At 44.5% G+C, this 14,154-nt stretch overlaps 1 protein-coding gene across 11 annotated transcripts in view; it reads left to right on the forward strand.

Annotated features, from left to right (window-relative positions):
- The window catches only part of DPP8 (dipeptidyl peptidase 8), a 31,474-nt gene extending 17,628 nt beyond the window's left edge, over positions 1–13,846 (forward strand). For 6 of the 11 annotated variants that reach the window (XM_075159772.1, XM_075159773.1, XM_075159774.1 and 3 more), the window contains exons 13-20: positions 1,751–1,903; positions 2,537–2,672; positions 3,474–3,619; positions 4,483–4,629; positions 5,415–5,567; positions 7,718–7,860; positions 8,604–8,715; positions 9,298–13,845. In XM_075159772.1, coding sequence (XP_075015873.1) covers positions 1,751–1,903; positions 2,537–2,672; positions 3,474–3,619; positions 4,483–4,629; positions 5,415–5,567; positions 7,718–7,860; positions 8,604–8,715; positions 9,298–9,420 — 1,113 coding nt within the window. In that variant the 3' untranslated portion in view covers positions 9,421–13,845. Of the gene's footprint in view, positions 1–1,750; positions 1,904–2,536; positions 2,673–3,473; positions 3,620–4,482; positions 4,630–5,414; positions 5,568–7,717; positions 7,861–8,603; positions 8,716–9,297 lie in introns of all 11 variants that reach the window. The other 5 variants (XM_075159777.1, XM_075159779.1, XM_075159776.1 and 2 more) reach the window with 2 other exon arrangements.
- The last annotated feature ends 308 nt before the right edge of the window (positions 13,847–14,154 follow it).

The following is a 14,154-nucleotide window of genomic DNA, read 5'->3' on the forward strand; positions in this document are numbered from 1 at the left end:
GGAAGGGAACACGGGCAACATTAGTTGGCTTTCTCTTCCTGCATGTTCCCGTGTGGATCCTTGTCGACAAGGAGTATTCCCTACTAAGTCCAAGGCAGGAGGAGAAGGGAGCAAAAATACTGTGGGGCAGCAGTGAGGAAATTCCACATGTTCCATGAGCAGCAAGATGTCATGATGGTGTCCAACTGCTGTCCTGGAATCAAGAGACACTCATGGAAGGATCAGCGTGAATCTATTAGCCCTGTCTCTTTTTAGCCAGAATACACAGTGTTAATGTTCCATGTAGCCTGTGAGCTTGCACAAGGAGGGAGAGAGCTCTTCTAGCTCTGAGCTGGATGAATTCTTTGATCGTTTGAATCAAACAGCAGTTCAAGGAGAACTGTTTGACTCGGTTTGGACTTTGTAAAGGTCTTTGAAATCCTTCCTAAATGTAATTAGAAATGGGGTCAGGGAATGAGGTGTGCAAGTTGACCTGCACTTGAATCTGTTCTGCTGTCTGCTGAAAAAGAAGGCACAACTGAGGAATATTTAACATGGCAGTGGTTTACAGTCAGCTGCTGCCTAGATTTCCTCCTGGGGTGGTTTATATCATATGTGATTTGGGAAAGGGTCTGAAGATTGGGGAGATGACAAAGAATGGGGGACAGAGTTTGAGGGACAGGATGCCATCCAGAGGGACCTGGACAAGCTGGAGAAGTGGGCCCATGTGAACCTCATGAGGTTCAACAAGGCCAAGTGGAAGGTGCTGCACCTGGGTCAGGGCAACCCCTGGTATCAATACAGGCTGGGGGATGAAGGAACCGAGAGCAGCCCTGCCAAGAAGGACTTGGGGGTACTGGTGGATGAAAAGCTGGACATGAGCCGACAATGTGCGCTCGCAGCCCAGGAGGCCAACCGTATCCTGGGCTGCATCCAAAGCAGCGTGGCCAGCAGGTCGAGGGAGGGGATTCTGCCCCTCTACTCCATTCTGGTGAGACCCCACCTGCAGTGCTGCGTCCAGCTCTGGAGCCCTCAGCGCAGAAAAGACATGGACTTGTTGGAGCGGGTCCAGAGGAGGCCATGAAAATGATCAGGGGGATGGAACACCTCTACTGTGAGGAAAGGCTGAGAGAGTTGGGGTTGTTCAGCCTGGAGAAGAGAAGGCTCCGGGGAGACCTTATTGCAGCATTTCAGTACATAAAGGGGATTTATAAGAAAGATGGGCACAAACTTTTTAGCAGGTCCTGTTGCGATAGGACAAGGGGGAATGGTTTTAAACTAAACGAGAGTATTAGATATAAGGAAGAAATTTTTTGCAGTGATGGTGGTGAGACACTGGCACAGGTTGCCCAGAGAGGTGGTAGATGTCCTATCCCTGGAAACATTCAAGGTCAGGCTGGACGGGGCTTTGAGCAACCTGATCTAGTTGAAGGTGTCCCTGCTCATTGCTGGGGGGCTGGACTAGATGACCTTTAAAGGTCCCTTCCAACGCAAACTATTCTATGATTCTATTTAGGATAGCAAACAATAGGGGAGAATGGGAAGAGTAAAGGACCTCCATGAGAGAGCTGAGCAACAAGGTGTGGAGTGCAAATCATAACTGACAGAGTTGTGGACAGTAAGAACAGTCATTTGGGTTATTCCGTGCAGATTGTTGGGCTATAACTCAGCTTTATGGAAGTGAGGTGGGAGGGAGACTTGGAGGCAGTAGAACTGGGTATTGTTTTGGCAAGAAACAATATTGAGGGATGTGTTGTCTTGGTTTTGACAGATCTACGTTGATGAAGCCAAAAAACTGGTATACTTTCAAGGCACAAAAGACTCACCTTTAGAGCATCACTTGTATGTTGTTAACTACGAGAATCCTGGAGAAGTAAAGCGGCTGACAGAACGTGGTTACTCTCACGCCTGCTGTGTCAGCCAGGTACCGTTTGCCTGTGAGGCCCTGTATAGGCAGGACTGGCTGGGTGTGCTGTGGCTTATCGCCAGTCTTGTCCTTAATCAGTCAGCAGACAAGGCTGTATTTGAATATTACAAAAGTCGATTTTACAGTGTGCTGTGTGCTCCTGTACGTTGTACAGTGAGTGTGTAAACCCTGGAAACCAGATTTGACCTCCCAGTCCAATTGCTCTTCAGCTCACCTCAGGCAAAAGGAGCCAGGATGAATTGTTTGAAACTGTTTGAGCCTGGCTCTTTTCACCTGAAGTGGTCTATAGAGCAATCAGCAGAGGAGATGAGCCTGTGGCAGCGTTGGGTGGGGTTCCAGGCATCTGGGGCAGTATCTGGGAATGCTTTACCCAGAAAAGGATGTGTGTCAAGATCCTCATGCCACTGTTGGTTTTGCAGGTGTATTTTTGGCTTTGGAGTGTTAATATCTGAGTCTTGCGAAGGACTGTAGCTTCTCAGAGTCTATCTGCTGTTACCAAAAGAGCCCAGACTTCCTCTTTTAATTTGGTCCATAAACATCTTCTGAAAGATCTAAATGCAGAAAAAAGTGATCACTTTTGCTCGTGCCTCCGCACTGAGGAGTTCAAGATAATGTTCTTTTTCTCCCTAGGATTGTGACATGTTCATCAGCAAGTACAGTAATCAGAAGAACCCACACTGTGTGTCACTTTACCGGCTAACAGGACCTGACGATGATGCAGCTCATAGGACAAAGGAATTCTGGGCTACTGTTTTAGATTCGGCAGGTAACAGCATGGATAAGGAACTGGAAAAGGACAACCAGGATCACAGAATGAAAGATATCCGAGAATATGCTTGCTTGAAATTTGCTGCTGTGGGTGACCAGACTTGTCTCTGAAACTCATGCTTGTGTGAGGAGTTCTTGGAAGTACCTGAGTGACATTTTCAGCTCAGCAATGAATGGGTATAAACTGGCCATGAAGGAATTTAGAGTGGAAATTACTAAGTTTCTGCTGCCAGAGCCAGTAGAAACTGTAGAAAGCCAGTTTTAGCATCAGGGGAGGGGTTTAAGTGCGGTCATTTACTCTGTGCTATATGCCTGCTAATGAGCATATATAATGCTTCTGGGCCTCTGGGGAGGGGCATATACTCCTCAAATAGTTGTGTGCTGCTTCCTACTCATGTCTTTGTGAGGCAGCTCTTGGGCTTTTATTTTTCCATTTTGTTTCTCTTCTCTTTCATCTCTCCGTCCCCCAGGCATACTTTGTATTCTATGCTTTCCGTGTATTAATGCGGTGAGTCCTAAGTGGGGTTAGGAAGGGATGGGATACCTGTAATGGCTGTGTCAGGGGAGAAGAGTTACTACTGTTCAGAGGAGAGCGGGGATGGGAACGTGACAGGACGGAAAAGCTCCCCTAGGGCTGGGGCATTCCCAGTCTCTGCCTGGTCCCAGCCACATCCACTGGAAAGCGTGGGAGAGCTCCATTGGGATTGCAGCGAGATTGGTAATGGGGCAGGGCTGGAGCAGAGCTGCATTATTCATCCATTCCCTGTTAAACCAGACTCTCTGTTCCCTCCTGCGGCAGGCCCTCTTCCTGATTACATTCCCCCAGAAGTGTTCTCCTTTGAGAGCTCTACGGGGTTTACGCTCTATGGGATGATGTACAAACCTCACAATCTGCAACCCGGGAAGAAGTACCCCACTGTGCTCTTCATCTATGGAGGGCCTCAGGTGAGTGTGGCATGTTGGCGAGCAGTGGGGCGGGCTGGCCTGGATCACTCCACTGCTCTCCTGTACGAACAGTTCCTGCTCTGTGCTGAGGATAGCGTGCAGCGTTTTGCCTGTTTGGTGAACAGCTGCTTGGCCGAAGGCGCTGTAAGCGGTCATGGTTTCCAGATCATAGATCGAGGCACTGCCTCTTGTCAGGTGTGAGAGAACAGGTATGGAGTAGCAGAGCTGGAACTGGGAGAAAGGGGAGTGCGGATAGTCCCTGTTCCCTGTTCTCTATTCCCCCTCCTCTGTAGGGGCTCTTGTTCTTTGTTTCCACTTCCCCCATGTATGTGTGAGGGGAGCTCTCTGTTAGCGCTGACCATTACCAGTGTGTGCTTAGGAGAGCTTGCTCCCCAGTCCTCCCTTTCCCACTGATGAATAGGAGAAGGTGAGCCCCTTAGCCCTGCTTTGGTTCCCCCAACTCTGTTTTGCCCTGCTATGGTCCAAGGCAGCTGGAGTGAGACTTGGTGAAGGCAAAGATTTTCTGCTGGGAAAGAACAGAGAGCGGAGAGCAGAGCTGCAGGCTCGGGGTTGGGCTGTGCTGTCAGCAGCTGCCCCTCTTGCTCTATGCCCCTTGTGCTGCAGTGGAGCTCAGTTCAGCTCTTCATATCTGTGACACAGAATGGCTTTTTACTGGGGAACGAGAGTTTATTTCGTAGCAGGGAGAGGGAATCCTGCAGCAGGGAGTAGGGATTTTGAAAACTTTACATTATAAAAATATATAAAACATTTAAAGGAAGGTAAATGTAAATAAAATCTGAAATTGGATTAAGAGGTGACCTCTGGATTCCATATATGGTTGTGTCATTGCTCTTCTATTCCAGGTACAGCTAGTGAACAATCGGTTTAAAGGAATCAAGTATTTCCGTTTGAATACTTTGGCCTCTTTAGGCTACGTTGTTGTTGTCATTGACAACAGGGGGTCCTGCCACCGAGGGCTGAAGTTTGAAGGAGCCTTTAAATACAAAATGGTAAGTGGAGCTCTGAGTCTGGCTCTTCGTTTTCAGCCAGAGACAGATTTGAGTCCCAGTGTTATCTGAGCTGAAGCACTGATTTGGCACAGATGCCCAGCATTGCCTGTGTGACGCTGCCTAGATTTGGGGAGGGGAATTGCGTATAGTTGAGCAGCGTGGATTTGAGGGAGGAAAGACGCTCAGTGTGGGAAAGATACAATGTCAGGGTTTGAGGTTGCGAACCAACTCCAGCTTGGCAGGCATAACGCAAGGTGGTTCATAAGGGGTTCTCTGACTCCCACCAGATATGCTTGCTGCTCACATGAAGCAGGATAGTTTCATTCACAGCATGGGTTACTATTTAGGGCAGTTCCTGTGTCAGGCTGGAGAGGGTGAGTGTGTTTGGCCGTGTGTACAGGCAGGGAGGGCCTGTGCCAGGCTCTGCTGGCTTTACAGTGAAGCTCTCTGTGTGTTGGGAATGGCATTTTGATGCACAGAGCTAGAATGCAGCCTTGCTTTTGTAACAGCAAAAAGCGAAAACACTGGAAAATCTTTCTTGTCCCCAAGCAAGGAGACAAATGAAGAAAAGGATAGTTAAAAGGTGGGTTAGCATGTAGTTATTGTCTTATGGGGGAAAGGGGTCATCTTTCTGTAACATACCTAGCACAGTGGAGTGCTGGTGTGTGGTTGGGTGCTGCACAAACAGAAGCAGCAAAGGTCTGAAGGTGATTACCTTTGGAAATCCTGAGAATGTAACTTTTGTCTGGAACTAACAAAACTTACCTTTTTCTCTCCCCTCCCAGGGACAAATAGAAATCGATGACCAGGTGGAAGGCCTGCAGTATTTAGCATCGCAGTATGACTTCATTGATTTGGATCGTGTTGGCATTCATGGCTGGTCCTATGGAGGCTACCTCTCTCTTATGGCTTTAATGCAGAGGTCAGATATCTTCAGGGTATGTTCATACATTGAGTACTTATTCTGGTGGTGCAGACAGAATTTTTGCCTTAATCGTGTAACCTCCCATGGGTGTTCACAGCACAAAGACTTTTGAGCTTGCTCTAGACAAGTGAGGACACAGTGCTCTGGCTGTTTTCTTCAAGACTCTTCTATTTGGGTGACTTCAGAGAGAAGTTGCTTTGTTAGCAAACATTTCTTCCACGGTATTTCTAATTAGGCTTCCAGCCTTTGGTTATTTTTTTTGATACTTCACAGACAACAGATCTGAAAATCTATTCAGTCTTTAAGGCTGGTGCCTGCTAACAAGCCACAGTACCTTTTAAAGCCAGCAATCAATGGGTATTGGAAGAGCAGTTATAAGTTATTGTGTGACCTGGGGTTGTCTCCTCAGTTCTCTCCACTTGTCTTTCTGTGTGAAGCATGGGGATGAGATGCTCTTCCTCCGTAAGCCTATCGTCACTGTTAGGCTCTGAGAGGTGTCTGGAACTGGTATTCACATTGAGTCTGTACTAGTACAGCTGTGGGACTCAGCGTTTCAGAGACAGTGATACCAGTACAGCCCCAATAATTAGTACTAATAGAGATGCCTCAAATCAGAAAATTGCATTTGTGCAATTAAGTGCTGTGCTTTCCCACCTCACCATACAAATTTGCAGCTTTTCTCCCCAGGAGAGTGTGGTATTCTTATTTAAGTGTAACCACCCCAAAGAGCATGGTGTGACTGCACCATCACTGTGCTTGCTTCCCCCAGTTCCAAATGAGCCAGACATGATCTTGACCTGATGTGAAGGTGTGGTGTTGTCCATGAGGCTTCCTGCATTAATGCGAGCAGGGTGCTTTTGGGCAGAACATGCTTGCCATCCAAGAAACCTGGCATGTAAGAGGAATGTGGGGCTGTTCAGGTAGGCCAATTTTACTGGAATAGCTGAGAGTCTGTTCTTGTGAGCTGGGGTGAGGAGGAACAACTGTTCACCCCATTCAGCTGAGCACAGAAGGATATTCCCTCTCTGCAACTGTGTAAGAGAGCTTTAAAATGTTGGACTGTTGAGCCCTGCAATAACTTAACTGCGCTGGTACAGCTATACCAATCTCAGGTCACCTATGCTGAAGGTACCTCATATAGTCTCAGCTGTTGCCCGCTTTGTGTCAGCTGAGCTCTTTGTGCTGTGAACCAACTAAGGGAAATCCTGCTGAAAAACGACACCTCCTTCTCTTCCTCCTTCCCTCTTTCCCACCCTGAGAGAATAGTTTCTTTGCAGACTGATCTATTCCCAGATCACATTGCCCATGCTGCTTCGTAGCAGTGTGTTCTGAAGCAGCCAGGAGGGCAACCTGGGGATGGGGAGAGGTACTGAAAAGAGGTTCTTATGATTACATGACTTTAGACCACTGTAGTAAATGGCCAGACTGCTGTTGGGCAAGTCTCAGGGGTAGAGATGTGGTAAGGGCTGGATATTGCTCTTGGGATGTGTTTTATTCTTTGTGGCTGCTCTTGCTTTGTCTTAAGTCCAACCTGAATATTCCTGGGAGGTTTAATAATTATTTGTCTCAAGTCCTTAAGGATTGTTACATTTTTACTCTCAAGTCCTTAAGGATTGTTACATTTTTACTTTTAAAAATACCTGTCTTGCAAAGGGTTTTTTGGTGTTTTTTTTTTTTTCTTGTTGGTCTTTTTTTCACAAGCCTCTCTGCAAGCTGGTGTTAGCTGTGCAAGGTAGTTTGCTGAGTCCTAGGGAGCTATATATAGATCCCAGTTTCTGTTAGACATTCAAATGAACAAAGGTTTTGCAACCCGGAAGCAGAGCACTCTGCATTTTGGACAAAATCCGCTTCCCTCAGCAGGCCTTGCAGGGGATAAGTTTAGTATTGCTTCTGATTTGTCTGTAGGATCTTCCTTGTTTTCAGCAGCTGCCTGCTTTTCAGCACGTGTAGGTCATAGCTGAACTGTGCTGATATGTATGAACTGTGGGAGGGAGAGTGAGAATCGCTTTTCTTTTTCCACTGCAGGATTGTAAACTTATCAGTGTGTTTTGGGCAATTATAGTTGCACTGGGGTAGAGATGTGGGAGGGAGGGACGTTCCCAGATCAGGGGGTCAGGTGTTGTTATTCCCCTCCCGATGCTGAGAGCCCTGTTGAACTTGCAGGTTGCCATTGCTGGAGCACCCGTCACGCTGTGGATTTTCTATGACACTGGTTACACAGAGCGTTACATGGGCCACCCGGATCACAACGAGCAGGGGTATTACCTAGGTTCGGTGGCCATGCAAGCTGAGAAGTTTCCTTCTGAGTAAGTTTTGTTCTGGCTCTTGTCTTCTCCTTTTCCTACTGGGAAAGTTCAAGCCCCATGGACACATTTTTATCTCCCTGTTCTTGGCAATTGAATCCTGGAATCACAAATGCTAGTATTAAATAATAATCTAAAAAAAAAAAAAAAAAAGACTAAAACCCAACACTAATAAACTTAATAGACTTGAATGAACATTTGCATAATTACAGGCCATTCCACGTAATCCCTTTTATCCTAGCTGTAACTAAAGATTATCTTTTATGTCTAAAGAAGTGACAAACATATCTTCAATTATATGATTAGCACTTTAGAGTCACATTAAGCTAGACAAAAATTAGTTGATCAAAATGTTTTCTGCATGCTCTAAGGCTATATCAGCACAGTGTTATCTGCAGAGCAGGCTGAGACCATGGGCTTTCTCGCCAAAGAACTGAAAATCAGCAGTGATTCTGAGCAAGTGTTAAGCCGTTGTATTGTCCAAGGTAGGAAATACTTCTGAGAAGAAAGAAGATATACAGATGAAAGGTCTGACCATGATTGCATATGCAGGAAGAACTTTTAGAGGAGGAGAGAATAGATTTGGGAGACATGTCAATCCAGAGCAATTTACAATAGTGAAATTGCTGTCTTCAATGCAAATATTTTCTTCTGTTGAGTGTTTTTGAAGGGATGTTTGTGGACTGTGAAATGACTGGCAGGTTCTGGGATGCCTTCTAGAAATGTTTGTCTCTCGCTTTTCTCAGACCAAACCGTTTGCTGCTGCTGCATGGATTCTTGGATGAGAATGTTCACTTTGCACACACTAGTATTTTGCTCAGCTTTTTAGTGAGAGCTGGGAAACCATATGACTTACAGGTAAGGCCAGAACCGGGGTGTAAAGGTAATGTGTCTGTCTGTGAGAAAATCGGAACTTTTAACATGGCTGTGCTAGGCAGCTTGGAATTCTAGGGTAAAACTGTAGTATTTGAGCCTAACATTTCTTTAAAAGGAAGATTTTATGAGTAAACAAAAAAAAAATTAGTCAAATGAGCAGTTAAGAGCAGATAAGGCTGCTCTCAAGGAGGTCTGCAGTTTGGAGGCAGTACAGCAATGTTTGTGCAGTGTGGAACAAGGTTCTGCGTTTAATTAAACCCTGCTGGTTCTGTGCAGGTGTAGCCCAGGTATCCCACACCATGCTGCAGAACTGGGAGGATGATGATTTACGTGATGGCTCTGCCTCTGTTCAGCCAGGCTGCCCACCCCCAGCACAGCATCAGCTGGATTAGAGGGTGCGGTGGGTTGTCTCTGGGTTCAGGCAATGGAGGATGGGGTGTAGTAGTTCAAGTGCAGAGTTAATGCAGGGAGATTACATGAACATTTTGAATGGCTCTGGGGACCGGTTTAAATGTTGGTGCCCGCAACTCTTGTGGATACTCATGACTTTATTTTATATTTTAGATCTACCCTCAGGAGAGACACAGTATAAGGGTACCCGAGTCGGGAGAGCACTATGAACTCCATCTACTGTATTACCTGCAAGAGAATCTGGGCTCTCGTATTGCTGCCCTGAAGGCAATGTAACTGACCTCTGCAGAACTCTGCTCCACTGGCTGCTTTACCGAACGAGGAGATGTAGGAAACTAGAGAAAATAGGATGGAACATTGCATTTTGGTGCCTGCCACATGCACACACACGTACACACACACACACGGAGACACTTTTTTAAAAGTAAATTTGGTGCCATACAGGAAATTAAAGTACGGTAACCTAATAACTTTAAAGCTTAAGATGTAAATAAAATCAAATGTCTGTGGTATAATGCAGTACCATGGGTGTTCTCCTGGGAGGAGCTGAAACTGAAAATAATGTACTTCTACAGCACCAGATCCTCACTTTTTAAAAGCATTATGACATAATTGATGTATTTTTACAGTGTGTACCTTGGTATCTTATTACATAATACTGGATGATTTACTCACTACACAGCAAGAGTTTACCTGAATGGTTACAACTTGTAATACATTTTAAATGCTATCATATAGCTTTTATGCTTCATAAAAGGGATGTGTCTCACTCCTTAGAAGCTGGTCACAAGTTAGACACATCACCTATCTAGATGTTATTGTTTTTTAAGAAGAAAGACTTTTAAGCTGCCTCCTAAAGAATTTAGATTTTGGATTCAGTTCAGTTGATGCCAGATGATTCTTTTCAATGATTTTTTCTCTCCCCAGGATAAATCATACTCTTTTTTTTTCTTTCAACAGCTTGAGATCCTATCCTGATTGTACTTGATTTCAGTGGGAAAGTGAAATGATATTCTACTGTGATATGGGCATAACAATCTTTCATTCTGAGATGCAAACTAACTTAAGTTAAAGAGCTGAAACTTTGTAAATTTTAAAACAAGCTTAAAATTGCAGCCCGTTTCTCATTGATATTATTCCCTGATGTTCATTCTGGAGCTGGTTTTGCAATACTGTTTTCTTACCATCACATCAGCATGATATAGGTATATGCATCCTGTTACGATTTTAAAATTCAATACTCTAATTCGAAGGTCTACAGAGGATTTAGTGAGGAGAGACCGTACGAACACTACATGTGAGGCAATATGAACTGTTTCATTGAATTTCCTGCTTTATTTGAGGGACTATTTTCCAGGCTCATACTCTATCCAGTCCTCCACTCCTGAGTCCTTTCTAGCACTGCCGTGTAGCATGATTATGATGCTGTATTTGAGAAACCCCCTTCTGTATAGCTTAAGGTAACCCCGCTAAGCCTAAAGGATATGCAATCCCAGTTGTGTTTTTGCTAGTGAGGTTTTAACTAAGCAGCAGGCTTGGCTAAAAAGCATCATAAGTGTGTGAAGTCACTTTTAACTTGCAACAGGTCGTTTAAGATAGAAATCCATAGCAAAATTATTCTCTTTAATCCAGGAAATTCTCCCCTTGGGGCTTGCCTCTGAAACTCCTATAAGTTTTAATGGTTTTCTTAGAAACCTAAGAACTTCCTTTTCTTTCTGTTTTGGTGCTAGAAGGAAGCAGAGCATGATTTTCTTTTCATCTTCTAAAAATCTGGAATCACTCTCAGTGTTTACGCTCTTGGTACTCCACATGTTGTAACCTTGTATTTTCCTCGCTTTTGTACTGTTCAGCTTGATCCTGAAGCTCCGGGATTTAACACAATCTGGATGTATCGTATCAAACCGCATCGTTTTTCAGTTAGGCTGCTGGGCATATGCACCAAAGCTATCAGAGCTGGTGCAGTTACGTGGTTGTAAAATCTGTGTGTGAGAACGGGATCTGTTTTTTGGGTTACACAAAAGATAGCCAAAGCAAACAGGCCTGCAGTAAACGCAAATTTCTTCCGAGGTGGGGATGTTTGGTTTGGGCTATTTTCTGGTTTTCAGATCACAGTGATTATAAGTGGATCAGTTAAAATACCATTAGCAGGTCAATAACAGGCTTACAGTTTTATTTTGGGAAGGGCATGGCAGGGAAGGAGCCCAGCTCCTATAATGTCTTCTCTTATTAGTTAATTGTTGTGACTGAAGCGAACGCAGCATCCCTATGGAGTGTGCTATAGTCAGTATTGAGAGACGGAGAAGTGTGCTGATGCATTTGAACTAGAACAACACGGTAGCGAGTAGAGACAAGTATAAGCTGTTACTATGGAATTCCATTGTGTTCTGTATGTGTTTATGCTGTATTATATATACATATATCTATATCTGTTCATATATACATATATGTATAAAATTACGCGTGGATAGTATCACCTTTTCCAAGATTGTTTATATTTTGTTCAATATTAAATTAACTTGCTTTGGGGGTGTTTTTGTTCTTTTTCTAGAGGTGATTACCCTTGAATGTAAATGTATATGATTTTTAAGAGGAAATTGATCCTTTTGTTTAAAAAACAGAAAAAAAATGGCCTTCATCAAACAGTGCTTTTTTGGGAACTGAAGAACTAAATGTTATTCAAGTAAACCAGGCTAGATTTTGATTTAGCATAGGATGTGATTTTAAGTGCTGACATACAACTTTTTAATAATGCATCCCTCCATTGTTTTAAATACATATATCGAAAAGCTATTAAAGTACAACGTACTGTAAGTACTCTATTTTGCAACATAAATTACGTACTTCTTTCCTACGATTTTTTTTTCTTTTTACAGTACTTAAGCACTTTAAGACCCCATGCTCTCTTATCCTGTGGAAATGCTGGGAGGATTTATCATGAGAGTTTTGTAGTTCTTGCAAAGACGCCTGCTTGTGGGTGAAGGTGTGAGAGATGCCTTATATGAGGTCTGATCCAGCCCTACGCAGTCAACGCCTAAATTCCCAGTGACACGGGAAGAAGGGCAAAGCCTGTTGCAAATGAGACTGCAGAGGTAGGAAGGTGTTAGTGCTGAGGACCGTTGCATCGGTATTTTAGGGGGGAGTAGTAGTCCTGTACCTCGCATGGCGAAGTGTTGGTCCAGAACCGGCATGGAGAGTGGTGGTTTTGCCCTGCTCTGCGCCGCTGGAGTCACCTGCTCCAGGATGAGGTCGTACCTTGGGTCCGGGAGATGGTACTGTCGCTCAGGAAGAGATTTCCAGCCTGTTTGGTATTTGGGATTATACTTTGTCACTTCCTGCATGTTAAAAAATGTCTTGGTTAATGTGAGTTTTAAGCAGAACTAGTGAGATCCTGGGGGAGCATGTGCAAGGGAGGTTGTCTGTGGAGCAAAACCGTGGGAGGAGGAACCGTCCCTGTTTTGTTGCTCCCAAAACAGACGTTAGTATGTCCCCTTGGGGGATCTTCTGCCTTCAGCAGAGGTCTGCTCTGCGCCCAGCAGGACACATGCTCTGAGCGGGAGCAGGATTGAGTCAGCGTTGCGTGGTGGATATTAGTTGCACAGGTGTCTTTGAGATGAATGTTTTAATTCCATATATTTTAAAAAATATATATGAAATAGGGGGATTTGAGTGATGAGATACGGAAGTTGTTGAGTGTTGATGCCAGCAGTTTCTTCTCGTTTGCAGTGGTAGGGATTGGTTGTGCTTGTTCTTTTGCCCTGTTTTAAGGCAGCTTCCAGTAATTTCTCTTGAGTGTGCAATGCGCAAAGCTGTTGGGTTTCACCCTTCGCATTGGAGTTGCACCCTCTACCCCACCCCTTTGTTTTCAATTATCTCTTTTTATTCAGAACAAAGTAGAATTAGTAACTACCCAGAACTGCTTAATTTTTATAAACTCGGTTAACTTGTTTGTTAATGAAATACTGAGTTCAAAGCACCAAGTAAAGCTTTGAAAATGGACTAACTTCATTATATTAGAATGGAAAATGCATTCCTGCTTACTAGTGGCATTTGGAATAGGCTATGGAAATACTTTCTGAGCGGGATGGTGTAGTAATGCTTTAACCCTGGAGCACCGTATGTTTGAGCCTGTGTGGCGCATTGCAGAGAATTCACAAACTCTGAGCCCGAGGGTCCCGACCCTTATTCCCTACCAGGAAAAGTGGGTTGTGTTTCTGCTGTGTGTCTGTGTGTAAGGCAGGCTGTTTTGCTGCTGGCATGATGCTCAACTTTTGACGAGGCAATAATAGAGTGTAAATAAATGAAATAATCAGCCAGATGAGGACACTGCCTTGAATTGCCTGTTTACTTGAGTACCAGAACCCTGTAAAGACTTTTTGTGTGCCCCTCACGGTTCTCCGGGCCGCTCCTTTGGAAGGGGAAGAGAGATCTTCATGCGGTTTTTACTTGGATGTTCTGCACAGTAGAAGTTCAGGTGTTTAATTTTAGAACATGAAGTGCCTGCTGTTTGCGTTAACAAAATTGCATGTCTCACTCCAGTGGGTTTATTGGTCTCCCTCCCTCCCCCCCCTTTCTAGCTACATGGCTTTTAATCATGTAAAGTGGAGACATTAGTTTTGCTGCGTTTTATTACAAAACCTTTGTTGCAATAAAGATGCTGCTAAAGAAATTGAATTAAATGTTTTTCCCCCCTATTTTCAACTGTCTCTCTTCTTGATTTAGTAGCGTTTGTGTGTAATTAAATCTCTTCTCTCATTGTGCTGTGGAAAGCAGCAATGATGGAAAATGTGTGTGTGCGTTTTGTGTAGATGTTGGGCATTTAGCAAAAGCATCTGCGATTTTTCCTGCCCCTTATGGTTAGGTAGATTAGATTGATACAAACGGGAGGATCAGGCATTTGCTTGGCACAACTACATTTCCCCCTCCTGAACGTTTCTGTGTGAATGCTGTTCGCGGCCCTTGGCAGCCACCAGCCGGAGCTGTCGCACCGGCTACGGCACATCGCAGCTTCGC

This window comes from Calonectris borealis, chromosome 11 (genome assembly GCF_964195595.1).
Source record: "Calonectris borealis chromosome 11, bCalBor7.hap1.2, whole genome shotgun sequence".
Lineage (NCBI taxonomy): Eukaryota > Metazoa > Chordata > Aves > Procellariiformes > Procellariidae > Calonectris > Calonectris borealis.